The sequence below is a fragment of the Neoarius graeffei genome, chromosome 18 (genome assembly GCF_027579695.1).
Source record: "Neoarius graeffei isolate fNeoGra1 chromosome 18, fNeoGra1.pri, whole genome shotgun sequence".
NCBI classification, from domain to species: domain Eukaryota; kingdom Metazoa; phylum Chordata; class Actinopteri; order Siluriformes; family Ariidae; genus Neoarius; species Neoarius graeffei.
The window spans coordinates 48,883,003-48,910,623 of NC_083586.1; the positions used below are offsets into that span (position 1 = coordinate 48,883,003).

General features: G+C 40.8%; 1 protein-coding gene across 1 annotated transcript in view; it reads right to left on the reverse strand.

Moving 5' to 3' along the window:
• kcnq5b (potassium voltage-gated channel, KQT-like subfamily, member 5b) overlaps nt 1-27,621 on the reverse strand; it is a 287,955-nt gene that overhangs the window by 83,919 nt on the left and 176,415 nt on the right. Inside the window, exon 2 of the mRNA XM_060898962.1 lies at nt 7,653-7,743. Coding sequence (XP_060754945.1) covers nt 7,653-7,743 — 91 coding nt within the window. The remainder of the gene's footprint in view (nt 1-7,652; nt 7,744-27,621) is intronic.

Sequence of the window (27,621 nt, forward strand, 5' to 3'; positions counted from 1 at the left end):
TGAAAGGAACGAGTATTATTCCCTACCTTTTTCACCAAGTCAATTTGAGGCGTTGGTCTACCCTGCTCTTTAATTTTAATTTTTTCCTCGAAAGGAAGACTGGCAAATGGCTTCGCCAAAATTAAATCAGCAATGCTTGGCATCCGTGCGCAGCTTTCTTGCTAGCTGACTAGCCCCCTCAAGTTCAAGTTCAGTCACTCAAATAAACGAAATTTCTGGAACTAAGATAGCAAACTTGACAACACTATATTTACACTTTATTTACAATGAAAATATATACAAACTAAAAAAGCTGGTAGAAACCGTATGTAATGAATGAAATCGAAATGTAAGCCGATCTCTTACAATACACCACAGCACTTGCGAATCCGCATGGGACTGAACTGATGTTGCCAGATACTGCTGACGTTATCCAGCCCAAAATATGTTCAAAACCCGCCAAAATACACTTAAAACCACCCTATTGGGCGGGAAACCGCCCAATCTGGCAAGACTGTACCGCTGCCTGTCTATAGTTGAAACGAGCTGTCAATCAAAGAAAATATCCGGCCGCTTTCACCAATCACCAGTCTCCTCGCGGAAACTGCCATGTCCCTCCCATGTGAGGCTCGGAGTCCGTGGGCGGGTGTTTTCGCAGTATTTGTCCAATAACCGTCTTGCATTTTGAGATTGAAAAGCGCATAGCTCCCAAATGCCGTTGAAGTGCACTGAGGCTGGGAGTCCGTGAGACTCCGTGGGCGGGCATTTTCGCAGTATTTGTCCAATAATCGTCTTGCATTTTGAGATTGACAAACACATAGCTCCCAATCCACTGAGGCTGGGCTGCATCGCGCTGTCACGAGGGGGAAAAACTCACGCACACATTAGGCGAACTGGGGAAAGTTATAACGGAATGATTTCGCACTGTAGTTGGGTTGAGCACATATATTTCTATGATTCCGGATCTGAAATAGCAATGTTATAAGGTCGGCTATAACATAAGCCTAGCGCAATTCATCCTACACAATGTTCGTCATTTTTAGAGGCTGAGCCTCCCTCGTTGTCTTAGAGCAATTGCCCGTGGTACACACCCTTAGCCTAATACTTGGTTGATGCACTTCTGGCAGCAATTGCAGCTGTAAGGTGTATTAGGAAAGAAGCTACGAGCTTGGCACACTTGTTTCTGGACATGTTTGCCCATTCCTCTTGGCATATCCTTGCAAGCTCCATCCGGTTGGATGGGGAGCATCGGTACACAGCCATTTTCCGCTCCTTTCACAGATGTTCAATTGGATTCAGGTCTGGGCTCTGGCTGGGCCACTCAAGGACATTCACAGACTTTCTCCGAAGCCACTCCTTTGCTCTCTTGGCTGTGTGCTTCGGGTTGTCGTCATGTTGGAAGGTAAACCTTCGCCCCAGTCTGAGGTCCAGAGTGCTCTGGAGCAGGTTTTCTTCAAGAATCTCGGTGTACTTAGCTGCATTCATCTTTCCCTCTATCAGGGCTTGTTACCCCGTTCCCGCTGCTGAAAAACATTCCCACATCATGATGCTGCCACTGCCATGCTTCACTGTAGGGATGGCATTAGCCAGGTGATGAGCGGTGCCTGGTTTCCTCCACACGTGACATTTGGTATTCAGGCCAAAAAGTTCAATTTTGGTTTCATTGGACCAGAGAATCTTGTTTCTCATGGTTTGAGAGTCCTCTAGGTGCCTTTTGGCATGTGCCTTTTACTAAGGGGTGGCTTCCATCTGGCCACTCTACCATACAGGCCTGATTTGTGGAGTGCTGCCTGGATGGTTGAGCTTCTGAAAGCTTCTCCCATCTCCACAAGGATATGCTGGAGCTCTGTCAGAGTGACCCTTGGGTTCCCGCTCACCTCCCTGGCCGAGGCCCGTCTTCCCCGATCGCTCAGTTTGGCCGGGCGGCCAGGTCTAGGAATATTCTTGGTGGTTCCAAACTTCTTCCATTTATGAATGATGGTGGCCACTGTGCTCTTTGGGACCTGTAAAGCTGCAGCAATTTTTCTGTACCCTTCTCCAGATTTATGCCTTGACACAATCCTGTTTCTGAGGTCTGCAGATAATTCCTTTGACCCCATGGCTTGGAGTTTGCTCTGACATGCACTGTCAACTGTGGGACCATATATACTGTAGGCAGGCGTTGGCAATCCCCAATCATGTCCAAGCAATTGAATTTACCACAGGTGGACTCCAATTAAGTTGTAGAAACATCTCAAGCAGTATCAGTGGAAACAAAATGCACGTCAGCTCACTTTTGGGTGTCATATCAAAGGGTGTGCACACTTGTGTACATATGATATTTTACATTTTGATTTTTAATAAGTTAGCACAAATGTCTAAAAACCTGCTTTCACTTTGTCATTATGGGCTATTCTGTGTAGAATTTTGTGACAAAAAATGAACTCAATCTATTATAGAATAAGTCTGTAATGTAATAAAACGTGGAGAAGGTGAAAGGGGTGTGCAGACTTTCCGGCTTAACTGTAACATAATACGATCAAGGAAGTGTTTGAGCATCTCTCCTTGCGAATGCTTTTGTGTCGTAAATGCAGGTAGGTCAGATTTATGAACGTAACAGAGAGCTAACGTGATTACGAAGCCGTTGCTAATCCCTGATTTCATTAGCGTAGCTGCAGAAGCGTGTAACAAGCCCAAAATCCACTTAGGATGATGGGATCCATTGTCTCACCATCCAGACACCTCTGATTTTCTCCATGACTCTACGACTGCATGACTTTTCCACCCTGATCTCATCAGTTCGCTGTAAATGGCTTTGTTTGTGATTCGGTTTTATTGGAGCGGTTTCACTAAATGATACGGTGATGATACGCATCGTTAATTAAGCTTGGTAAACAGGTAAAGGGAAACAGATTTACAACAGGACGCTAAAATATTTACTCTCTGCTGAAGCGTGATGTTATACATCACTAAGGCTTTGAAGACTAAATTGTTAGACTGAGGAGGGAGTGTGTACTGCATGACACATTGCAGTGGCCAGGAATAGAACATATGAGGAACTAAATAACCCTCAAAGAGCTTTTGATCTGCACCTTCAGTAGCACCAGGAACGGCTTTCATCAGGGCTTTAATCCAGAAGAACAGACATGATGTTATGCTTTTAAACACCTCCCACCTAGATATATTTATGTAACATATAAAAGCGATATAGTACGTTCTTTATATTTAACAGAACGTATCCCTTCACAAATACCCCTTTTCAACCAACAGAGAACGGGTTCTGTTCTTATTCGTGCAACAAATTTTGAACCGTTCAGAACATTTCGACCAAAAATAAATTGATTCGGAACAGAGGTGGACAGTAACGAAGTACATTTACTTGAGTACTGTATACTTAAGTACACTTTTTGAGTATCTATACTTTACTTAAATATTGGTTTTTTTTGAAACTCGTGACTTTAACTTCACTGCATTTGAAAGACAAATATCGTACTTTTCACTCCACTACATTTCTATCAAGGTCCTCGTTACTCGTTACTATGAAGCAGCTTTGAAAGTGGATGTTTTTTTCTTTTCTTTTCTAAAGCATGATGGTTTTATCGCAGGTGACACTGAGACAGCCGATCAGTAATCACTACAGTCACGTCACGTCCATCGACTGTATAAAATCAAGATCAGTGATTTCTCAGCAGCGTTATTTGAACATGATCAGTTGATGGCAGAATGGAAGGAGGCTGTTCTTCTGGGGAATGCACACACACCCATGGCCCATGAACCCATGTTTCAGTCTTCTGAAAGGATTAAAGATTCGTTTCATTTTAAATGTTTGCTTTGTTTGCCAAAAATGAACCACATCACGGCCTACAAAAACTCACCATCTGACCTGCGGAAGCATATTGAGGGATGTAAACATTTTATTCCAAGAGAAAGCTTGCAACGAAGTTGTCTGTGCTTTTAGAGCTAGCGAGAACGTTGCAATAGCTATGCAGTCTGGTTAGTCAAATGACTTTCTATGGATTTGCCCGCCAAGTTGTCGTAGCCTTGTCCACGGCTAACATTTACACGTAGCTAGTTAACTTGGACACTGTTAGTTAGCATGTAAAAACGGAGTTACGCTAACATGAATAACGTTAACTTATCTGAAGTCATAATCTTGCCAAGTAAACAATGTAGAAATCTTTCTTTTCTAGTAGCGTTAGTGACCCAATATGATTTCGAGTTTGAAAAGAGTTTGCTAGCATGTCAGGTGGAGTTTTACTGACTAGCTAGCTTAAAGAGCTGATGACACAAACATGACTATGCAATTTCTTAAATAAACTATACAACATGGCAAACATGTTAGATTTCTGTTATAATTACGTGAAAAGAAGCTGTTGTTATGCAAATATCCAACTTTTAATTGCACAGCGCAAGAAAACTGGGTCCGTGGCTCGCGGCCATGTTGTGACGTCAGCGGGACAACACGCTGCGGTTCACTGGCTGTTCTACTCAATGGAAATGGTGCATGAAAACGCTGGTGAACTCTCTAGTGCTAGCTCTTCCTCTTCTGGGAGTCTAGAATTGTGTTGATCTCTTCCGAATAGAATCTATGATAGCCTACCCTCTTTACCCGTTGCTAGGCGGCAGTTACATGAAAGCCGCAAGCTTTCACAAGCAAATACATGACTGATATCACGCCGACTTTATGATTACATTTATGATTATCATGTAGAATCTATAGCTCTACGTACCTTTATCTTATGTCGTTTCACAACACATGTTCTGACAGGAGGACTGTCTTTAGATCCGGCATAGCTACTAGTAGACCCCCTCCGGAATACTGGCAGTGTTGCCAGATTGGGAGGAATCCCGCCCAGTTGGGTGGTTTCAAGTGCATTTTGGTGGGTTTTGAACATATTTTGGGCTGGAAAACGTCAGCAGTATCTGGCAACACTGACCCTGACCTTGCCAGAACGTCTTGGTTTGCAATTCCAGCTGTTTCTGTGCCTTTATTGCATTTCATGGTTTTTGTTCAAGCTATTTTTCTCGTTTATGGCTTTTGCACTTAGGGTTTTCTTCTTGTTTATGTTTTTTTGCTCTAGCGTTTTTGTCCTTGTCTGCCTTGTTTTTGTCAAGTTTTTTTGTCTCTTTTTACCTGGACTATTTTGCCATTTGCTTTTGTCCATTTGTTCACCTTTTTGCCACGCCCTTTTTTCCCTGGATTAAATCACCTTCTTTTATTGGATTACTGCCTGTGTTCTGCTTGTGGATCCTTATCTCACCCCACCTCCCCTAACATCTCCGTTTGACACTGAATGTTTGCGAGCCATTTTTCCCTTCTGCGTTTAGAAATCTTTTCTAGTTTTTTCCCTTGATGATGAATTACTTTTGGTAAATTTAAAAAAGCTGGCGTCTTTGTTTCGTTCAGAACAAATTGCACATCCAGAAACGCAGCAAAACCTTCTCATACCGATCAATAACAACTAACTCGGCTGAATGAAGCACTACAAGCGTGCCTCCTGTCATAGAGGCGTAGTTACCATTGCTACGGGGGTCATGCGACAGTCGTCGGTTGTCCATTGTTAGTGTTGATGACTTCTTCCTTAGGATGCACAGAAACGCAGATGGGCTGCGAGGCTTGCACCAGAGTGACCGAGTTGTCCGCAGTGGTGGCATGAAGGGCCTGGTCGAGCTGCTATGGAATGTCTGGCTTCGTGAGCCCTCATATACTCCCTTTGACGCTTGTCTTCGATTGCAGACACTGAGATTTTAACTATGCTTCACCATGTTGCTCTAACTGAGGCATCCTCTTTCCCATGTCTGATCGATAACTCCGGCATTCTTCATGTTCCTCTTCAAGACGTCTTTGTACCTCAGTTTCTGTCCTCCTTGTCTCCTATTTCCGAGGCTCAGTTCTTTATAGAAAACAGTAGTCGCGTGTCAGGCATGCGCCAGATATGTCCAGCCCAACGAAGTTGGGAGGCTGTGATCAGGGCTTCCACGCTTACTGTACTGGCTCACCTGAGGACTTCTACATCAGGGACCTTGTCCTGCCATCTTATTCTGAGGATTTGATGCAGGTGTTGGAGTTGTAGCCTGGTCAGTTTCTTGAAGTGTTTACGGTAGAGCATCATGCATTCGATGGCGTAAAGCAGAAATGGTAAGACTGCGGCTTTGTATGCTTTCAACTTGGTGGTTCTCTTGATGTCATGGCGAGACCATAGTTGCTTCTGTAATGCATTGAAGGCTTTGGTGGCAGCTTGAATCCGGCTGTCTACCTCCAAGTCTGAGGAGTTTGTGTTGGTAACTGTACTGCCTAAGTAGATGAAACTCTCAGAACTCCTCAGACGTGTTCCGTTGACCAAAACAACATTGTTTGACCTTGCCTGTGGCTCAGGTGAGGGTTGGTACAGGAGTTCTGTTTTCGTGGTATTGGTTTTCAATCCAAAGACGGTTGCAGCTGTGGCGAAGTGATCAACAGTTTCCTGCATGTCGTCCAAATCTGTTGCTACAAATGCAGAGTCGTCTGCGTACAGTAGCTCTCGCATGCAAATTTGCCAAGTTTTGGTTGAAGACTTGAGTCTGGCAAGATTGAAGAGTTTGCCTTCTGATTGAATCCTGATGGAGACTCCTTTATCTAGGTTAGTGTCCATAGTCTCTAGGACTGCTGTAAGGTAGAGTATAAACAATGTCGGGGCAAGAACGCATCCCTGTTTGACACCATGATTGACAGGAAAAGCTTCACTAATGTCAGAAATCTCTCTCTTTTTTTCCCTTGGTGATTAATTACTTTGGTAAATTAAAAACCTGACATCTTTGTTTCGTTCAGAATGATTTGCACGTCCAAAAACGGAACAAAACCTTCCCATACCGATCAGTAACAACTAACTCGGCTGAATGAAGCACTACAAGCATGCCTCCTGTCATGGCGGCGTAGTTACCATTGCTATGGGGGTCATGTGATGGTGCAAAGCCTCTACAATAGAACAAAAGCTAATCATTGCACTCTGCTAGCTTGCTACTACTGTTTCATCCTGTTGTGAATTGTGCAACGCCCTCCATTCATTACGCATCCTTGATCAAAATGGTTCCAATCAAAATTGGTGAAAACATGGGCCGGTTCACTAGCTGGCACCAAGCTTCAAATAATCTTGAATGGTAACGGTTCAAGAACCCGTTCCCTGTTGGTCTAAAAGGGGCATTAGTTATGCCTACGTTTTGCTGTTTGTTTGATTGAACTGTTTTGTGGTCATGGGACATGCACAGATCACCACCATTATTTTCTTTTAATTTGTCATCCTTATGTGTGTACTGAATGCCTGTATGTGACTTTCACTCTTGCAAACTGTTTGCTTAATGGGTCAAGGTTCCTCTTGGGTTCTACTTGGAACTCCTAATCGGAAAACACACTTGAAGTGATGTGTGTGGAAATTTTGATGAAGAATTCACCCCTAAGAACCCTGATACAACACGGAACCCTTTTTACACCCTCAGGGTGTAGTCTATAGGTGAACAGGGTTTGTGCTCCTGGGGTAGAGTAATAATATATATATTTTTCATAATATTATGAAAAAAAAAAGAATGTCCTCAAAAGGGTTGTACTTGGGACTTTTTCTGGAAGACATCCAGTCTGTTGAAGGGTTCTATAGGGAATGTTTAGGTCCGTCATTGAGGCAGTGTCATATGTGATGGCTATTGTCATCCTAAATTCTTACCAAGATGAACAGAGCCTGTGACGACACTTCTTGATGATCTGGAATGGTCGAGAACACGGACAGCACCAAACAGCCAAACACCAATGCGAACCTGTTCAAGAGAAAAAACAAAACAAAAAGTCTTGATCAGACAACAAGATAAACATCGATCATTCTATTGAACAATGGTAGTTTTATTTATTTATTTTTCTTAATATAGACCAGAGCATCAGTGACGCAGTAGCTCACACTGCCGTACCATGAGAAACCAGAGTTGTTTATAATTAGCCAAGTTGCTCTTCGTGAGAACAATTAGAACAATTGAAACAAAACAATCAGGATCAAAATCCAGCAAAAACTCAGGGAGGAGTAGCGATTTTCCTGAAAGTTCGTTCATCAGGCTAATTAGCGGCTTGTTAATGAGAAACCACAAAACCAGGAAGTAACTTTTATGCAGACTGATTACAGTGGTGCTTGAAAGTTTGTGAACCCTTTAGAATGTTCAATATTTCTGCATAAATATGACCTAAAACATCATCAGATTTTCACACAAGTCCTAAAAGTAGATACAGGGAACCCAGTTAAACAAATGAGACAAAAATATTATACTTGGTAATTTATTTATTGAGGAAAATGATCCAATATTACATATCTGTGAGTGGCAAAAGTATGTGAACCTCTAGGATTAGCAGTTAATTTGAAGGTGAAATTAGAGTCCGGTGTTTTCAATCAATGGGATGACAATCAGGTGTGAGTGGGCACCCTGTTTTATTTAAAGAACAGGGATCTATCAAAGTCTGATCTTTACAGCACATGTTTGTGGAAGTGTATCACGGCACAAACAAAGGAGATTTCTGAGGACCTCAGAAAAAGCGTTGTTGATGCTCATCAGGCTGTTAAAGGTTACAAAACCATCTCTAAAGAGTTTGGACTCCACCAATCCACAGTCAGACAGACTGTGTACAAATGGAGGGAATTCAAGACCATTGTTACCCTCCCCAGGAGTGGTCAGCCAACAAAGATCACTCCAAGAACAAGGTGTGTAATAGTCGGCGAGGTCACAAAGCACCCCAGGGTAACTTCTAAGCAACTGAAGGCCTCTCTCACATTGGCTAATGTTAATGTTCATGAGTCCACCATCAGGAGAACACTGAGCAACAACGGTGTGCATGGCAGGGTTGCAAGGAGAAAGCCACTGCTCTCCAAAAAGAACATTGCTGCTCGTCTGCAGTTTGCTAAAGATCACGTGGACAAGCCAGAAGGCTATTGGAAAAATGTTTTGTGGATGGAAGAGACCAAATAGAACTTTTTGGTTTAAATGAAAAGTGTTATGTTTGGCGAAAGGAAAACACTGCATTCCAGCATAAGAACCTCATCCCATCTGTGAAACATGGTGGTGGTAGTATCATGGTTTGGGCCTGTTTTGCTGTATCTGGGCCAGGACAGCTTGCCATCATTGATGGAACAATGAATTCTGAATTATACCAGCAAACTCTAAAGGAAAAATGTCAGGACATCTGTCCATGAACTGAATCTCAAGAGAAGGCGGGTCATGCAGCAAGACAACGACCCTAAGCACACAAGTCGTTCTACCAAAGAATGGTTAAAGAAGAATAAAGTGAATGTTTTGGAATGGCCAAGTCAAAGTCCTGACCTTAATCCAATCGAAATGTTGTGGAAGGACCTGAAGTGAGCAGTTCATGTGAGTAAACCCACCAACATCCCAGAGTTGAAGCTGTTCTGTACGGAGGAACGGGCTAAAATTCCTCCAAGCCGGTGTGCAGGACTGATCAACAGTTACCGCAAACGTTTAGCTGCAGTTACTGCTGCACAAGGGGGTCACACCAGATACTGAAAGCAAAGGTTCACATACTTTTGCCATTCACAGATATGTAATATTGGATCATTTTCCTCAATAAATAAATAAATGACCAAGTATAATATTTTTGTCTCATTTGTTTAACTGGGTTCTCTTTATCTACTTTTAGGACTTGTGTGAAAATCTGATGATGTTTTAGGTCATATTTATGCAGAAATATAGAAAATTCGAAAGGGTTCACAAACTTTCAAGCACCACTGTAGATCTTCCAAACTAAACAATCAGAATCAAAATCCAGTGAAAACTCAGGGAGGAGTCACGTTTTTTGCGAATTGTGGACGGACAGATGGACGGATGCCGCATGATGGCAATTTAAAAAAAAAAAAAGCCGTATAATGAACTGCACAACTAAATCAGCCAATTAATGCAACAAAGAACAAGACAACCAGGCAAACTGAACTGTTTTCAGCAGTCAGTGATAAATGCAATTACGGCTTAAAGAACAAGCGCTGTGTTTTTTTTTCCTTTTCCTCAAGATGAATGAATACGTCAATGGAACAGCAAAACAAACAAAACGTTTCCTTCAGGGATAAACTTGGATAATGGCTGTATTTAGGGATTTGCTGCTGAACCCAGCTTCGCCTCGCTGTCCTTTAACTGACTGACTTCGTTCACCATACCTCACATTCCTGACATGTTTAACATTATGCAAAAATTCCTTAACAAACTCCCGGCCACAAATTGTTCTCTGGAAAGAGATGTACACCTCTCCGACCTTTCAAATGATTCAGCCTTCGTTTTCCGTTACGCTAATCTGAAATCCGGCTGGGAGAAAACCACCGCAGGCCGTATGAAATATGAGGTTAGAGATGTAAATTGCTGACCCTCAGGCGGACATCTGCGAATGATCAACTGCAAAGGCCCACTTTAGGCACGACAGCCCGAAGGCAAATATCCCCCGATTTTTCCCATTAAACCGTTTCCTTTATTCAAATAAAACTCGATACCACTGGTATTCTGTTTGAATCAAAATAATCCCATCCCACCCAGACCTAGATTTTTTTTTCTCAGATGTGCCAACAACACTGCTAACAAAATCCTAGCAGGCCAAGACTGGAGGAAAAAAACAAAAAGACCATAAAAATCTAACGTAGTGGTTTATTCAAATGTGTAGCTTCTTTATTTCTTACTGATCAGAGACCATAGTCCCACCCACTTGTTTTCTGTTGGCTCACAAGACCAAGGTTTGTAAATTCACAAATCAATGTTTACGAAGATAAAGTCAGGCTTGGAACAAAAGTAACTGCTACCAGAAGGAACTTCAGATTTGATCTGAAATTTCATATAATTTTTTTAAATGTTAAAACTCATCTCATCTCTGCAAACTGAAAAGTACGATAGAGAAATCATTCTAATTCAAAGTTAAACTTGGTCCTGTAGCAAAGAAACTACAGCCATGGCACTTTACAATTCACAGGTTTGTTTTTTTTTGTTCCAATGTTGCACTTCATGTACAACCCCGATTCCAAAAAAGTTGGGACAAAGTACAAATTGTAAATAAAAACGGAATGCAATAATTTACAAATCTCAAAAACTGATATTGTATTCACAATAGAACAAAGACAACATATCAAATGTCGAAAGTGAGACATTTTGAAATTTCATGCCAAATATTGGCTCATTTGAAATTTCATGACAGCAACACATCTCAAAAAAGTTGGGACAGGGGCAATAAGAGGCTGGAAAAGTTAAAGGTACAAAAAAGGAACAGATGGAGGACCAAATTGCAACTCATTAGGTCAATTGGCAATAGGTCATTAACATGACTGGGTATAAAAAGAGCATCTTGGAGTGGCAGCGGCTCTCAGAAGTAAAGATGGGAAGAGGATCACCAATCCTCCTAATTCTGCGCCGACAAATAGTGGAGCAATATCAGAAAGGAGTTCGACAGTGTAAAATTGCAAAGAGTTTGAACATATCATCATCTCCAGTGCATAATATCATCAAAAGATTCAGAGAATCTGGAAGAATCTCTGTGCGTAAGGGTCAAGGCCGGAAAACCATACTGGGTGCCCGTGATCTTCGGGCCCTTAGACGGCACTGCATCACATACAGGCATGCTTCTGTATTGGAAATCACAAAATGGGCTCAGGAATATTTCCAGAGAACACTATCTGTGAACACACTTCACCGTGTCATCCGCCGTTGCCAGCTAAAACTCTATAGTTCAAAGAAGAAGCCATATCTAAACACGATCCAGAAGCGCAGACGTCTTCTCTGGGCCAAGGCTCATTTAAAATGGACTGTGGCAAAGTGGAAAACTGTTCTGTGGTCAGACGAATCAAAATTTGAAGTTCTTTATGGAAATCAGGGACGCCATGTCATTTGGACTAAAGAGGAGAAGGACGAGCCAAGTTATCAGTGCTCAGTTCAGAAGCCTGCATCTCTGATGGTCTGGGGTTGCATTAGTGCGTGTGGCATGGGCAGCTTACACATCTGGAAAGACACCATCAATGCTGAAAGGTATATCCAGGTTCTAGAGCAACATATGCTCCCATCCAGACGACGTCTCTTTCAGGGAACACCTTGCATTTTCCAACATGACAATGCCAAACCACATACTGCATCAATTACAGCATCATGGCTGTGTAGAAGAAGGGTCCGGGTACTGAACTGGCCAGCCTGCAGTCCAGATCTTTCACCCATAGAAAACATTTGGCGCATCATAAAACGGAAGATACGACAAAAAAGACCTAAGACAGTTGAGCAACTAGAATCCTACATTAGACAAGAATGGGTTAACATTCCTATCCCTAAACTTGAGCAACTTGTCTCCTCAGTCCCCAGACGTTTACAGACTGTTGTAAAGAGAAAAGGGGATGTCTCACAGTGGTAAACATGGCCTTGTCCCAACTTTTTTGAGATGTGTTGTTGTCATGAAATTTAAAAATCACCTAATTTTTCTCTTTAAATGATACATTTTCTCAGTTTAAACATTTGATATGTCATCTACCGTATGTTCTATTCTGAATAAAATATGGAATTTTGAAACTTCCACATCATTGCATTCCGTTTTTATTTACAATTTGTACTTTGTCCCAACTTTTTTGGAATCGGGGTTATACCATTTTAAAATAAATTATACTGTTAAAATGACCATTTACACCAGTGGTGAACTGTTACTATTAGGGCTGGGACTTGAGCTCAGCCAAAACTTAGCCAGACACCAAAAAAGCAACAGGGCAATGGATTTTGCAAGAGATTAGCGGCAGGCTGCCAGGTCGCGCCACTGGGTGTAGCTGTCGATGTTGATTTTAAAAGTAACTAAGTAAATTACATGGGGAAATGAATACTTAAGCCTGAGTGAAATATACCGGGGGGAGTGTGTGTAACCGACTATAACCAGTCAGTTACTCTAATAATAACTAAAAGTCTCTGTGTGGCTAATAGATGATGCAGAGGAAGCGAAGAGTTGACTTGATCTGTTAGCATTTATTCTGGAAAACAATGACTGACAGGGCGATCGACACACGGAGACGGGAAAGAATTCTGGCGTCCCGATGACATAATACACCAGTTAGCACCCAGCCAAATGGCTACTCGGATAAACGCTTGACTTTTCAGACGGAATTTTATCATGCCAATTTACATAGTTGATCCGATACAAACAGTGGATGTGTGTCAAAACATTCTTACGTCAAAAAAATAAGATCAACTCTGACCTACTGCTCACTTGCGTATCCCCCCGCTCTCGCTTATATCAGAATGCTAGCAATGGAAGGAATAGGACACTTATTATGAATGTTGACTTCAACAAATAATGAACCCTGAAACGAGTAAGTAAAGAGCCGTGTCTCTCCCCAGGGATTTCAAACAGCATCCTGGTCAACTGTCATTTTGAAACAGCATTTTGCTTCTTGAAACAGCGTCAAAATCTACTCTATATGTTTTGTAAATACATTCAGTCGGTAAACAGGAAGTCGATGTGCGACAGACCTGAAAACAGGAAACACGGTATAGAACCCCAAGCTGAAACTCGGCACCAAATATCAAGCAGTTGTGATTTGTAGTTGTTGAAAAAAGTGTTATGAAAATTTTGTAAATCCATGCTATATGTTTTGTAAATATGTTCAACCGGTAAACAGGAAGTCGATGTGCAACAGACCTGAAAACGGTACACACGGTATAGAACCCCAAGCTGAAGTTTGGTACCAAGTACCAAGTGGCTATGATTTGTAGTTGCTGAGAAAAAGGGTGTTTCAGACGGACAGAAATACGGAGATATGGCCAGATGGACAGAGGTAAAAAAACAGTATACTCCCCCTTCCTTTGGAGCAGGGGTATAATAATAATAATAATAATAATAATAATAATAATAATAATATTATTATTATTATATTGGGGAAAAATATATATATACTGTATTAATGAATATTGTCCATGCAGGAGTCACGAAGCCAGCTTCCCCCTTTCCAGACTTCACACGCATGATAATGTCCACAGGTGTGTTACACTAATTAACACCCCATCAGAAACAATAGCGGAAACATTAACGGAACCCAAACAAATTAACATGATTTACAATACAGGGATTTGGGGAAGTTCACAAAAAAAAAACAAACCACAAACTTTATTCATATGAAATTATGACACTGCTACATGTGCGTGGAAGAAGAATCTGTTGACAGAAATCTTATTTTCTTGGTCGTTAGCCTGTGTTACTTGTTCTTGATAGCACTGATTCATGGTTAAGCTCATGTTGGCCTTCCAGAAGGCCGAGGGCGATACATTTTTGGTCCCGCCCACTATAAATCAAAATCTGATTGGTTAATTCATCTGTCACTTCCTACATAAACACACACTGCAATGGCCTTCTGTCCTGGCAATGAAGTCCTAACCAATGAGTGAGCAGCTCTAAACTCTTCTCAGCCTAGACACAACAAACAAAAAATCTCATCGGATAACTCAATTTTAATGTTTTCAGGACAGTAAGCCTTTCATTTCTGAAGCAAATTTGATAGAAAATGACGCCAAATTAGAATTAGAAGAGAATAATTATAATGAAAGTGTGAAAGAATGAAAGAAATTAAATATAACGTTTGAAATCCTGATATGTTTGGGCCTTCTCTGAAGGTCTAGAAGGCCCTGATGCTTCCCCTCTGAAAATATTCAGATACAGTCAGATTTTATCTTAAATTTCATGTAATTTTTTAATGTTAAAACAGACATACAAGGGATTTATAAAAACTGACATGAAAATGCTCCTATAGATATGCAAACTGAAAAGTACGATAGATAAAACAATCTAATTCAAAGTTGAACTTGGTCCTGTAACAAAGAAAATACAGCCATGGCACTTTACAATTCACAGTTTGGTTCCACCCCCCAATGTTGCACTTCACGTACAATTTCAACAGAAATTATACTGACCATGATAATGACCATTTATACGACTTGTGTTCCAACAAATCTTGTTCACATGGTTATAAATCCTTCTTATCTAGAGCTCCAGAGATGTGCTTTAAAAATAACAAACGGAAATATATCCAAATATGGACATACGTATACACGGAGGCAGACACGTTTATTGATCTAACTCTTGAATAATTACTATTTTTACAATCCGTGTCCACCTCTCGATCGGGAGATCGCAAGTACTACTCGCAGTCGGGTCATACCAAAGACCGTCATAAAAATGGTACCTACTGCCGTCTGGCAAGGCACGCTGCAATACAGATGTGAGTGGAGAGTCAAACTCTCGTAGTTACCAGAGGACTAGCCCCCCACTGTAACCCTCGCTATGCAATAGGCAAGAAGCTGAGGGCTACAGAAACGGAGCTCAGCGCCACTTAATGTGCCATATGGTGCGGGAAGGACTTTAGACTTAGAGTATACACAGAGTTAATCTCTTTTATTCAAAGAGACAATAAAAACCCCAATGGTTTTCATGCCTTTATTATGCATTCAGATCCACAGAAATCTGACACACGGGTTTTTATACATATAGCAGGGCTCGACATTAACGGTAGTCCGACTGTCCGGGACAATCAAACGTTTGGTCTGGACAAGTTAAATCCGCATCTGCCTGTCTGACAGGACGAGTTGAAGATTTGTTGAAAATCACCATTTTTATAGTAATTATTCAAGAGTTACATCAATAAAGTTCCAACAAAACAAGTTCAATCCCCTCAGTGATCCGGCCGCGTTATTGGTTACGAAATTCTGGGGAAGCCGAGTACAGCAGGTGTGTGTGTAAAAATAGCCATGTTATAATACTTAATTAATTTGCACCAGCAGTGGTAGTGCAAACTGTTACTTTCACTCAGGTTCTTTCTACTTTCTTCTTCTTTTTCTTCTTCTTCTTATTATTATTATCCTCCGCCTAATGTTTTTGAGGGCACTATTTCTCCCTCCGTTTTCACCACCAAACTTCACATGAAGAATACCTCTGGGCTCAATTAAGTTGCTATGACTTTTGATACTGATCTGGATCACCGAACCAGAATGATCTATGAAAAATGGGCTTTTTTCCTCACTAAGTGTCATTCTCTATCTCTTACCGTTCCAGATCTATAGGGTACGGTGACCAGACGTCCCAGTTTATAAGGGCTAGTGCAAATCACTGTGACTTTAGTCACAGTATCTGTCTAGTTATAGATTATTAGACTCTGAATTCACTCAAATCGGATAAATGGTGATCAAATACCTCAATAAAATAAATATCTGTGGTGAATCTTCATTTCATTGGGACATTCACTGTAGCTTTCTTTTGTATGGTTCACATTAACCATCACAAATGTCATAAAATGTTTCGGGGGAATTTTACAACAGTGTCGAACTCACTTACAGTTTGTTTTCATTTGCAGCATGATTCTGTCCCACTTATCATGTCCAACTTGCTTTCTTTCGGTTTCATTTCTTAAAATTAATTTATACTTCATCAAGATTTAACTTTATTTCCTCCAGAAGCTTTGAATTTGGGTGAGTCTAACTCTTAAAACTGCAGATCAGGTAATGGGTTAGAACATACACATGTACCATAATGGGGAATTGGATCGTTTTTGTTTATTGTTTAATGAAAAAATTATAAATCATTAAAGCATAATGATGATCATAACTAGACCTGCTTTTTGATAAACTTTGTTAATCACTTTCCTTTCACTGAACTAGTAAATACATAGGAATAAAAAGATTACGGTCAGGATAAGTGAAAAATCTTGTTGTGGATTAAAAAGTTAAAAAGGTAATGTCGAGCCCTGGGTACTGTATATTTGAACACAAGGTTGAGACAAAATCATAAAATGTCTGAAAGTTGCGAGACGGAACAAACTGCTTCCGAAATGTTTCTACAAACGATTTACAAGACCACAGGCAAAAAAAAAAAAAAAATGTTCAGAAGAAAACCAGATTCTTCACTTTTTCATCATGCATTATCCCTATCAAAAACATCATTAGACCAAATAACACACGAGAGACTACGCTTTTCCTTTTTTAAAAATAAATAAATAAATAAATAAATATGCTAATTTAAAACACCCATTAGCTGAGTTCGCTTCCTCAGCTAATGCACAACAGCTACCGATCTGGGAGGATGGACGCTAAAAGTGCTTCACTGGACAGAAATGCAGCTAAGCAGTGCTTCTTATTCAAATGCTGCTCGTGTCTTGGCGTAGGAAGAGAGCACTATGTGTGCTATTTTGTATACATAAGCTAATAGACATCCGCAATTAGCTACCATTGCTCGTACCGACTGGGGGGAGGGAAATGCCATCCTTCCCACCAACAGAGCAGGATAATTATGTTCTCTCACTGTGACATCTTTGGGATTTTAACCTGCAATCTCCCAACAACAGGGTGTTACATGGAGCCTGTCAAACACCAGACCAGACGAAACAGACAAAACTTGGATCTGAGCCATAATAAACCAGAATTTATACTGAGCAGAAATAATGACTCAAACTTACATAATATTAAACACATATTTTGTCCAGAACACATGCCTTTTTTTATAAGACCTTTTTTTACGCACATATTACATACATATTATACTCTTTGTGCGTAAGCCAAACCATCTGAGTTTTAACTTCCGCTAACACTGTGACCTTCCACAGCTGTGTTGGCAGTGCAATACCCTGTGTGATCCTTCTCTACGGCCAATGAGAACATGTTGACGTTTACAGCCTTGTGAAAGCGGTGGGGGGATTTAAGAACAGATCGAAAGGTCACATTCAAGGCTCCAGCAGCGCGTGTGAAAGTGGTGGGCGCTCTATGGGTGACTAAACCCTTCGTCCTGACCCTGACCTGTATATGATGGCTTTGCTCGTCTGAATAAACCATCCAAGACCCAGTTTGTGCAAGGAGAACTGCTGGAAGGCAGAGTGAGCAACAGTTCTCTCACTCAAGGCTTTTGTAATATAAAGGGTTACTTGGCTATTCTACGACTAGGATATCAGCTGATATACCGTGAGTAGAGAAAAACAAAATGGCGGTGTGCATCAAGTCAGATATATCACCTTGTTAGCAAGTATTTAAAAGAAACAGAAATAAGTAAAAGAATATAAGATTCCCCCCCCCCATATCTCCTGTTCCACACTCCAGCCCAGTTGGTGGAGCCAAACTGCCAAAAACCCTAAAGAAGAAGAAGAAAATGGCGGACGGTGTTACTGAACCAACCGAGGACAAAATAAAAGCTCGACTCAAAAACAAACCCCCCCAAAATACAAAAAAAGCAACAAAATATGGAATAAAAGTATTCGATGGATACTTCTGATTGAATTATAGCATTATTATCGCATTTTTCACAAATTGCTCCTGTCATTTCACCGGTTTGTTTACATTCTAAGCAGAAATGATTTTGTCGGACGTTTTGTATAAAGTTTTTATTTATCGAATTTGCAAAAAATAAAAATAAAAATGCTCTGTTTCTCAAAATCCAGTGAATATGGTTAGAATAAAACAGTTATTCCACTCAATCTCATCGGCTATCAGCTCATGTACGACTCGATTTCGTGGACTAACTGTTAAATATATCTGTTTATTCTATCCACATTCACTGGATATGAGCAATTGCACGCTTTGATTGGCTACTCTACTACTAGGATATCAGCTCATATACCATGAGTAGAGAAAAACAAAATAGGGGAGCGCATCAAGTCAAATATATCGCTTTGTTATCAAGTATTTAAAAGAAACAGAAATAGCTAAAAGAATACAGGTCCCCCCCAATATCTCCTGTTCCACACTCCAGCCCAGTTGGGGGCGGTAATGTACCTTTAAGTTGGTTTGCCAACCACCAAAAAACCCTAATAGAGTAGTCACACTCGAGGCGGAATGAGCCGGAATGCCGTCGGAATGAAAATTCTTCGTATATTCCGGGATATTCGAAGTGCATTCTAAAAATTCCGACTGCATTCTGAGTGCATTCCAAAAATTCGGGCCCATTCTTGTGGTTGGCTCGAATATTTTGCTCATGCTCAAAACATTCGAGGTGCATTCGAAGAGGAGAAATATCGAACGGCATTCGAAGTGTATTCTAACTGCATTCTAAATATTCTTACGGCATTTCAACAGCATTCGAAACATTCTGATCGCGTTCGAGGGAAAAATCGAAATGGCAAGCCACTTCAAGTCCTGCCAGAATGTCCCGAATGTGCCTCGAATGAGCCGGAATGCCGTCGGAATGAAAATTCTTCGTATATTCCGGGATATTCAAAGTACATTCTAAGTATTCAAGCTGCATTCTCTTTGAATTCTTAGACGTTCGAAACATATTTAGCCGCTATTCCGGCAGCGCTCTGACTGCATTTGAGGTGAATTCGTACAGCATTCGAGGCACCTTCCGACCAGACTTCGGGTGGTATTCGGGCAGCAAACGAACTGCACTCGTACGGCATTTGAAGTGCATTCTTAATATTCTTACTGCATTCTAACACCATTCTAGGTATTCCTACTGTGTTCCAACTACATTTGAACCGCATTCGAAAGCTAATACACCCGGAATGTGCAAGAATCATTCGAGGTGGGTTTGAAGCGCATTCTAAGTATTCGAACGGCATTCGTACGAAGCTGTAAGAATGTTGGTCAGTTTGAAATTCCCGCCCGAATGCGGCACGAATTTTGAAAAATTTTTCATTCCGGCTGGTTCTGCTTGATTCCTGCTAATTCTGAATAAGTGTGACGGGGGCCTTAAAAAAGGAGAAGAAAAACAAAATGGTGGAGCGTGTTGCTGAACCATTCGAAGATGAAATAAAAACTCTACTCAAAAACAAAACCCCCAAAACTAAAAAGCAACAAATTATAGAATGAAAGTATTTGATGGTAAGGACGTATCTTTTTTATTTTTCAAGAATTATTATTATTATCGCATTTTTCACAAATTGCTCCTGTTGTTTCGCCGGTTTGTTTACATTCTAAGCGGAAATGATTTTGTCGGACGTTTTGTATAAAGTTTTTATTTATCGAATTTGCAAAAAACAAAAATAAAAATGCTCTGTTTCTCAAAATCCAGTGACTGTGGATAGAATAAAAGTTATTCCACTCAATCTTGGCGTACATGGCTTATAGCCGACACGGTGCTACAGTACGCGCCTCGTCAGCTCATATACGACTCGATTTCGTGGAATCATGTTCAACACTTTTAAAGGAACCACAGCTGGAGGGCATTACACCATTTCAAATGTTAAATAAGTCACATCAGTTTGAATTGGCTCCTCTACAACGTGAAGAACTGTCAAAGCCAACTGTGAAAGCTCAACTGACTGAAGGGTGAATCTGAGGACCGATTTGGATGCGTGTCCATATCATGCATGTCATACACGCTGAGAAAAGGACCGGAATGTGAAGCAGACTTTGTCCTTCAGCTTTTATTGTCGGAGTGCTTCGGCTGCAAACAACCTTCACTGGAAAAAAAAAACGAGACAGGGAGAAAAGTAGAAAATATATGTAAATCGCTAGGCCGTGTGATGTCCATTAAGCTCGACTAATCACAGAGCCAAGGCCCACGCTTTTGTTGTGCTCACATGTTGGTTCCTGTCCTGATGGGTGACATCTGGTCGTACATGGAGTGCGATGACCTTTACTGCTGCGTGACAGGCTCTTAAACTTACAAACACGGCCCACAGAAAATACATCACGTTGCCTTGGCCAAACAGAGCATGAGCAGACACTGAAAAGGTGGTACATTACATAATCAAAAGGCTTTCCTTTAAACTCTGTACCAAGGACGAGCAATTAATGGCCATACACAAACGCTTACCCAGGGTTCCTGCTGGCGTTCATCACACTCGCCATTGACGAACATAATCTATCAGCGATGAAGAGAAAAGTACTAGCAGTCGTCACAGTGACTAATGTATTTATCATGTTTATCATTATCATAAGTCATCTTTTATCGAAATTCATCCTCAAATCCCTCCGTTTGCTGAAATCCAACCCCAGTGAAGAGACGGTGGGAAGCCAACATGCTTGTGACCAATAAAAACTGACCACACATAATGACCAAATAAGCGCCAAGCTTTTGACCAATCGCAGTGCGTCTTAAATCGGACTGGTGTGGTGGTGTAATTATCTCTGCGTGAACCGAACAATGGTGCAGTCTAAGCTGAGGAAGTTTTTTGGGCGGGGCTTCTTCAAGCACTGAAGATGATTTAAGGGCCGAAACAGCCATGGTGGAGGCACACTCAGAGCCCCGAGCACATTGGGCAGTGTCGGTAATACAGGGGCCGGTTAAAAAAAAAAAAAAAAAAAACGGCAAAGTGAAAGTTCTGTTAGCTGACAAGCGACTGAAGGGAGCTATGTTTCCGGGGGGCGTGGCGTGGCTTGTTGAGTCCCCGTGGTGAATGTATGATGAAAACCACCATGTCATTCTGTGTTCGATTTGTAAATCGACAGGAAACTCTGATTCCTTCACTGTTGGTTGTTCCAAGACTCTCCTCAACCCTGTTCAATTGTAAATCAAGTTTTGTGTTGAAGTAAAGGCTAAAGGGAGTCCTCATACCTCTTTTGAATAATTCCCTGATAAAATAACCTTCAGTGAGCTCAAACTAAAGACGTTTATTTTAGTTTGATGGTGCACAGGGTGCCCAAAATCAAGTCTTTCTTATTAGAATCTGACTGGAGCCCAAATTTTATATGTAATGGAGAGGCCTGTACAAATATTTGAATTGTGCCAGTTTGGTTGGTATAAACCTGTATTAAGTCCACTTTGATAAGTCGCGAATGAAGAAAAATAGAGACTAAGTGAAGAAAAAAGAACAAGAAAAAGTGAAGAATACCTCTTTGACTTGATTTTTCAAGGAAAAGAGTTGCGAATATTTTTCAGAACCAAGGGGGATCGCTGCGTATCACTTCTTTCAATTGCACGTTTGCAATTTTTCCCTTCAGCCATTATACCATTCGGCTTTAATATGACATAAGCCAGTGATTGAGGTGCTACCGACTGAAAGGTTGTGTGTTCAAATCCAAAGACTGCCAGATATCAGTTTGGAAAAGGTTCTCCTCTCTAACTGTCACCTGCAACATGCTTGGAAGATGGTTGAAAATGAAAACACCAAACACCCAACCAGTCACCCACAAAGACCCAACAACCAACTGCAGTTAGTGAACCAAACATGTCAAATATTTAGTTACAGACAGCATGCTTTTGAAGACACAAGCTGCTAAATTACAAAAAAAAAAAAAAAGTGAGCCAGAAGGACAGAGCTGTATAAGGGTATATTTACACTAACTAACAAAAAGAGAAAATAAAGGTGAGGTGTAATACACAAAATGTTTTACAATAGTTTCTTATATGATAATCCAATCGTTTATTTCACACCAGGTCCATGTTCTCCATGCCTGGGTGATTCTTGTGGTTTCAATACACACTTTTTTTTTTTTACCTTTTTCCATCACTGACCAATGAATGAAATAATTTTATGAGGATTTTATGTCTTCTGCCCGACACAAGCATCAACCAACTATCTTTGGTTCGTTGAACCATTTGGTGCCTGCCCAAAATTCCCCAATTTCCACTGATGCCTATTCAAACAAAAATAGCTTGAGGTTGGACTTCAGGATACCCATCATACCGTTTTAAAGCTAAACAACTGAACTGTGTTTGGTGGTATTTATAGATATTTATTTATTAATAGTACCTTGGTCCAAATCGAATTCTACTCAACTTGAAAGACCTCCAGTTTCACTATCCATGCTACTTTTGTCACTACAACCATCAATCATAAGCATTTCCGCCACTTCTTTTGCTGTAAATCGTGGACGTGTTCGCTCATTCAAAGACGCCATTTTGAATCTGACTGAGGTCGTTGTGTTACTTACAAATACAAGGCAGTAAGAGGCAACCAATCAAAAGAAATGATTTATTCTTACCAGAATCTGATTGGCTATGGTACAATTAACAGTTATTCCAAGAAATCAAGTCGTACATGAGCTGATGGCCGACGAGGCGCGTAGCACATTGTTGGCTATAAGCCATGTACGATGAGTGGAATAATTATTTTATTCTATCCACATTCACTGGATTTTGAGAAATGAAGCATTTTTATTTTTTGCAAATGTGATAAATAAAAACGTTATAAAAAATGCCCGACAAAATCATTTCCGCTTAGAATATAAACAAACCGGTGAAATGACAGGAGCAATTTGTGAAAAATGCGATAATAATAATTCTTGAAAATTTTAAAAGATATGTTCTTACCGTCAAATACTTTTATTCTATATTTTGTTGCTTTTTTTGTATTTTTTGGGATTTTCTTCTTTTTCAGGTTTTTTTTTTGCGGTTGGCAAACCAACTTAAAGGGGTACCGAATATAATATATACAGTTGCTGATGTGACAAAGTAACGTATTCTTAAGTATTCTATCAAATTTATATACTAGAAAACAACGAAATATCTTGGTAATTGTAAATATAATACTTTATACGCTAAACCGCACAAGAGTCGCCATTTTTAAAAGACCGTGACGTCAGCGCTACCCACTGCACTAGCGGAACTCTCCGAAATAGAGGAGATAAGCGTGTAATCATGGCGTCGGGCGCATCAAGTGAAAGCGACAGCTCTGTCGAATCATATGAAGAGATCCCGCAAGACACACCGCAAGCAGGCTATGGCTTAGAAGGGTACAAGTTTGAACCTAGGAGAGGTACTATGTAGTGGAAGTTCATTATGTCTAACTATTAAAGCTATTTTAAGTTCGTTTCTTAAGACAAGGATTTTTTAAGATGTTACCTTGTTGACAGTTTCGGCGAGAATCTTCCGCCTTCTTCAAAACAGTCACCAGATGTCGAGTGGTGACGTGCCTTATCAGCTGATGTTACGCTACGGAGGCGTGAACGTCCCGCCCAATTTGACAGGTAGTTCACGCCTCCTGCTGTCAGGTCGCTCCCCCAGGACACATCTGGTGACTGTTTTGAAGAAGGCGGAAGATTCTCGCCGAAACTGTCAACAAGGTAACATCTTAAAAAATCCTTGTCTTAAGAAACGAACTTAAAATAGCTAGGAGAGGTACTCTCGACTCCGGTGATGAAATAAGAGAAGAAAGCTCGGATGACGGCGAGGATGAGACTGATGCTGACCATGGGCATGGCGAGCGTGGGGCAGAGCGTCTGCGTGCAGGTGGCACGGCGTGGTGCTCGTGCGGAAAATGTAACGTGGAGTTGCTCACGAGTCCAGCAGAATTTATTTGCTGCAATGAGATAGGCGCCACCCGTGGACTTGCGAAATCGTCGCAAGAGGCAGAAACAGGTATTTCACACGTGCTATTCCCAACCTCAATGAGCCAACACAACTGGGCACATACATACGTCACGAGTGTTACGCAGAGAAAATGAACGTGCATTCTGATTGGATAAAATTAATATCATGGCGGGCTGTTCAAACTGCGGAAATAGTTTGCTCGAGCTACTTTCAAAACACTATAACTTTCCGACCTTAGAACAAAAAACTTTTGTAAGTCTTGAATAAGGTTCGTTAATGTGTGTTTTATTGTTATATTTACTCTATATATTGCACTCTGTTCCCCTTTAAAGGTGCATTACTGCCGCCGACTGGGCTGGAGTGTGGAACAGGCGATATGGGGGAAAAAAATTATATTATTTTAGCTATTTCTGTTTCTTTAAAAAACTTCATAACTTTTGGGGTTTTGTTTTCGAGTAGAGTTTTTATTTCGTCCTCGGTTGGTTCAGCAACACGCACTGCCATTTTGTTTTTCTCTACTCACGGTATATGAGCTGATATCCTAGTAGCAGAGTCGCCAATCAGAGTGTGCAATTTCTCATATCCAGTGAATGTGGATAGAATAATAAGTACTGTTAGCCTTTTTTTGTTGTTGTTTTCAAGGTATTTTTATTTTGTTATAGCAACCATTATATTGTCATTTCTGGAGTAACGATGTTTAAATGGTCTGGCATCAAAGGGTTAATTCAGCGCAGTATGAAATGACACCAAACCAAACTGCAAACAAGCCAAAAGCAGCCATTTCAATTTCTGGACTTCAAAAACGAACTAATAAAAAACCATCCTGAGCGAGGTTGTCTTGGTTTCGTCCATGCGATCTCTAGCATGATTTGACTGCAGTGAGAAAGTGATTCACACCCTGTCCCAAGTGCAGGAAGTGAGCCAGACATGCCGTGTATTTTGGGGTGTAGGCAGCATTTCTGTCGATGTCATGAACGTTGAACAAAATGATTGATAGTTATCTATAATCACGCTCGATGTACTCGGGTATTTCTGTGCATACTTAGCAAAGGATCGTTTACCCATTTCCATCACCATAGTTCTGACTAATAAATGAAACTTTTTTTTTTTGCTTTTTATTAAACAGTCTACATACAAACCAAACGTATCAACTTTTTAGCAAACTATCTAATAGGTGTGAAAACACCCTTAGTCTCGTGCATGGATAGAGCTATTAATAGCACAGTGATACACCTCTCTGGATATAGGGGCACATATCTAGATTATATACAGAGAATACTTCCATTGGCTGTGTGCCATCACCTCAAATGCAGCTAAGTACAGAGGCGGGCAGGGTAATAGACAACAGACAAACTGCTGCTATTTTCTCTAATACACTGGAGCCTGCCAATCTCTCACCATGCCAATGCATTCGAGGCACCAGGGAGAGAAGTTGTGCTCAAATTCAACACTTTATTACCACATCAGTGCAACTGTGAGAAATCTGTTGGAATGCACATTAAAAAAAAAAAAATGACACACAGACTCAATGACTTCAGCAGTTTCCATGTGGCTTAATGACTATCAAGTACATTGTTGGTTCCCAACGTCAGCTACTTATGCCCTGTCCATGGTGCTGAACCTAAAATAAAAAAACCCTCGCACATAATCTCTGTTTAAACAAGTGGATTGTGCCTACAATGATGGTCTATGTACTATATCGTGGGGTACATTAGTAACATACAACCCCGATTCTAAAAAAAAGTTGGGACGCTGTGTAAAACAAATAAAAACAGAATGTGATGATTTGCAAATCATGGAAATCCAATATTTCATTGAAAATAGTACAAAGACAACATGTCAAATGCTAAAACTGAGAAATGTTATTGTTTTTTTTGAAAAATATATGCTCATTTTGGGTGGCACGGTGGTGTAGTGGTTAGCGCTGTCGCCTCACAGCAAGAAGGTCCTGGATTTGAGCCCAGCGGCCGGCGAGGGCCTTTCTGTGTGGAGTTTGCATGTTCTCCCCGTGTCTGTATGGGTTTCCTCCGGGTGCTCCGGTTTCCCCCACAGTCCAAAGACATGCAGGTTAGGTTAATTGGTGGCTCTAAATTGACCGTAGATGTGAATGTGAGTGTGAATGGTTGTTTGTCTCTATGTGTCAGCCCTGTGATGACCTGGCGACTTGTCCAGGGTGTACCCCGCCTCTCGCCCGTAGTCAGCTGGGATAGGCTCCGGCTTGCCTGCGACCCTGTAGAACAGGATAAGCGGCTACAGATGATGGATGGATGGATGCTCATTGTGAATTTGATGTCAGCAACACGTTTCATAAAAGTTGGGAAAGTTTACCACTGTGTTGCATCACCTCTGCTTTTAGCAACACTCTGTAAATGTTTGGGAACTGAAGAGACCAATTGCTGTAGTTTTGAAAGAGAAATGTTGTCCCATTCTCGCCTGATATACAATTTCAGTTGCTCAACAGTTCAGGGTCTCCTCTGTCATATTTTGCGCTTCATAATGCACCAAATATTTTAAATTGGAGACAGGTCTGGATTGCAGGCAGGCCAGTTTAGCACCCAGACTATTTTACTACAGAGCCATGCAGTTTTAATATGTGCAGAAAGTGGTTTATTTACAGTTTACACAGCATCCCAACTTTTTTTGGAATTGGGGCTGTAATATAAACTCAGATACCTCTCTAGGAAAATGCCGTGGATGGGATGCCAGTCCATTACAGCGCATTATACACATACACATTCGCATACTCATTCACACCTAGGGACAATTTAGCATAACTAATCCAGCTACCATCAAGTTTCTGGGAAGTTTGAACAAGCCAGAGAACCCAGAAGAAATCCAGGCAGACTGTGCAATGCACAGATATTAGAAATCTGTTGGAGTGACTTGCATTAACTTTTCAACACTTTAGTTTGGTTCAAAGATGACTACAGTGTGGGGATCAGAAGCAGGACAGCAGTGCTTTGTGGCATTTTTATTCAGGGCAGTCTACTACATATCATTGTCTACAGGAATAGTACCAAACTTGTACCAAACGCATATCCACCTTGCAAAGCAAAGTGACAAATGGATCTAATTTTAAGGCAACAACAACATAACAAGGGTTTGCAACCACAAAGGGAATAAATGAAACTAATTGAGGCTAACAAAAGATGGTGAACCAATGACAGGATGAGGATAAAAACTCGACCATTACAGGAACTAAAATCATTGGAGCCATAGATGGATGGATGGATGGATGGATGGATGGATGGATGGATGGATGGATGGATGGATGGAACTTTATTGATCCCTTTGGGAGGGTTCCCTCAGAGAAATTAAAATTCCAGCAGCATCATTACAAGATAAACAGAGAATAGAAAATGGAGAAAACTTCTAGATAAATTAAGTATTAATAGAGAAAACTTCTAGATAAATTAAGTATTAATTTATCATTTCTAGATAAATTAAGTCATTAATTTATGACCAAGATAAAGCTCTCT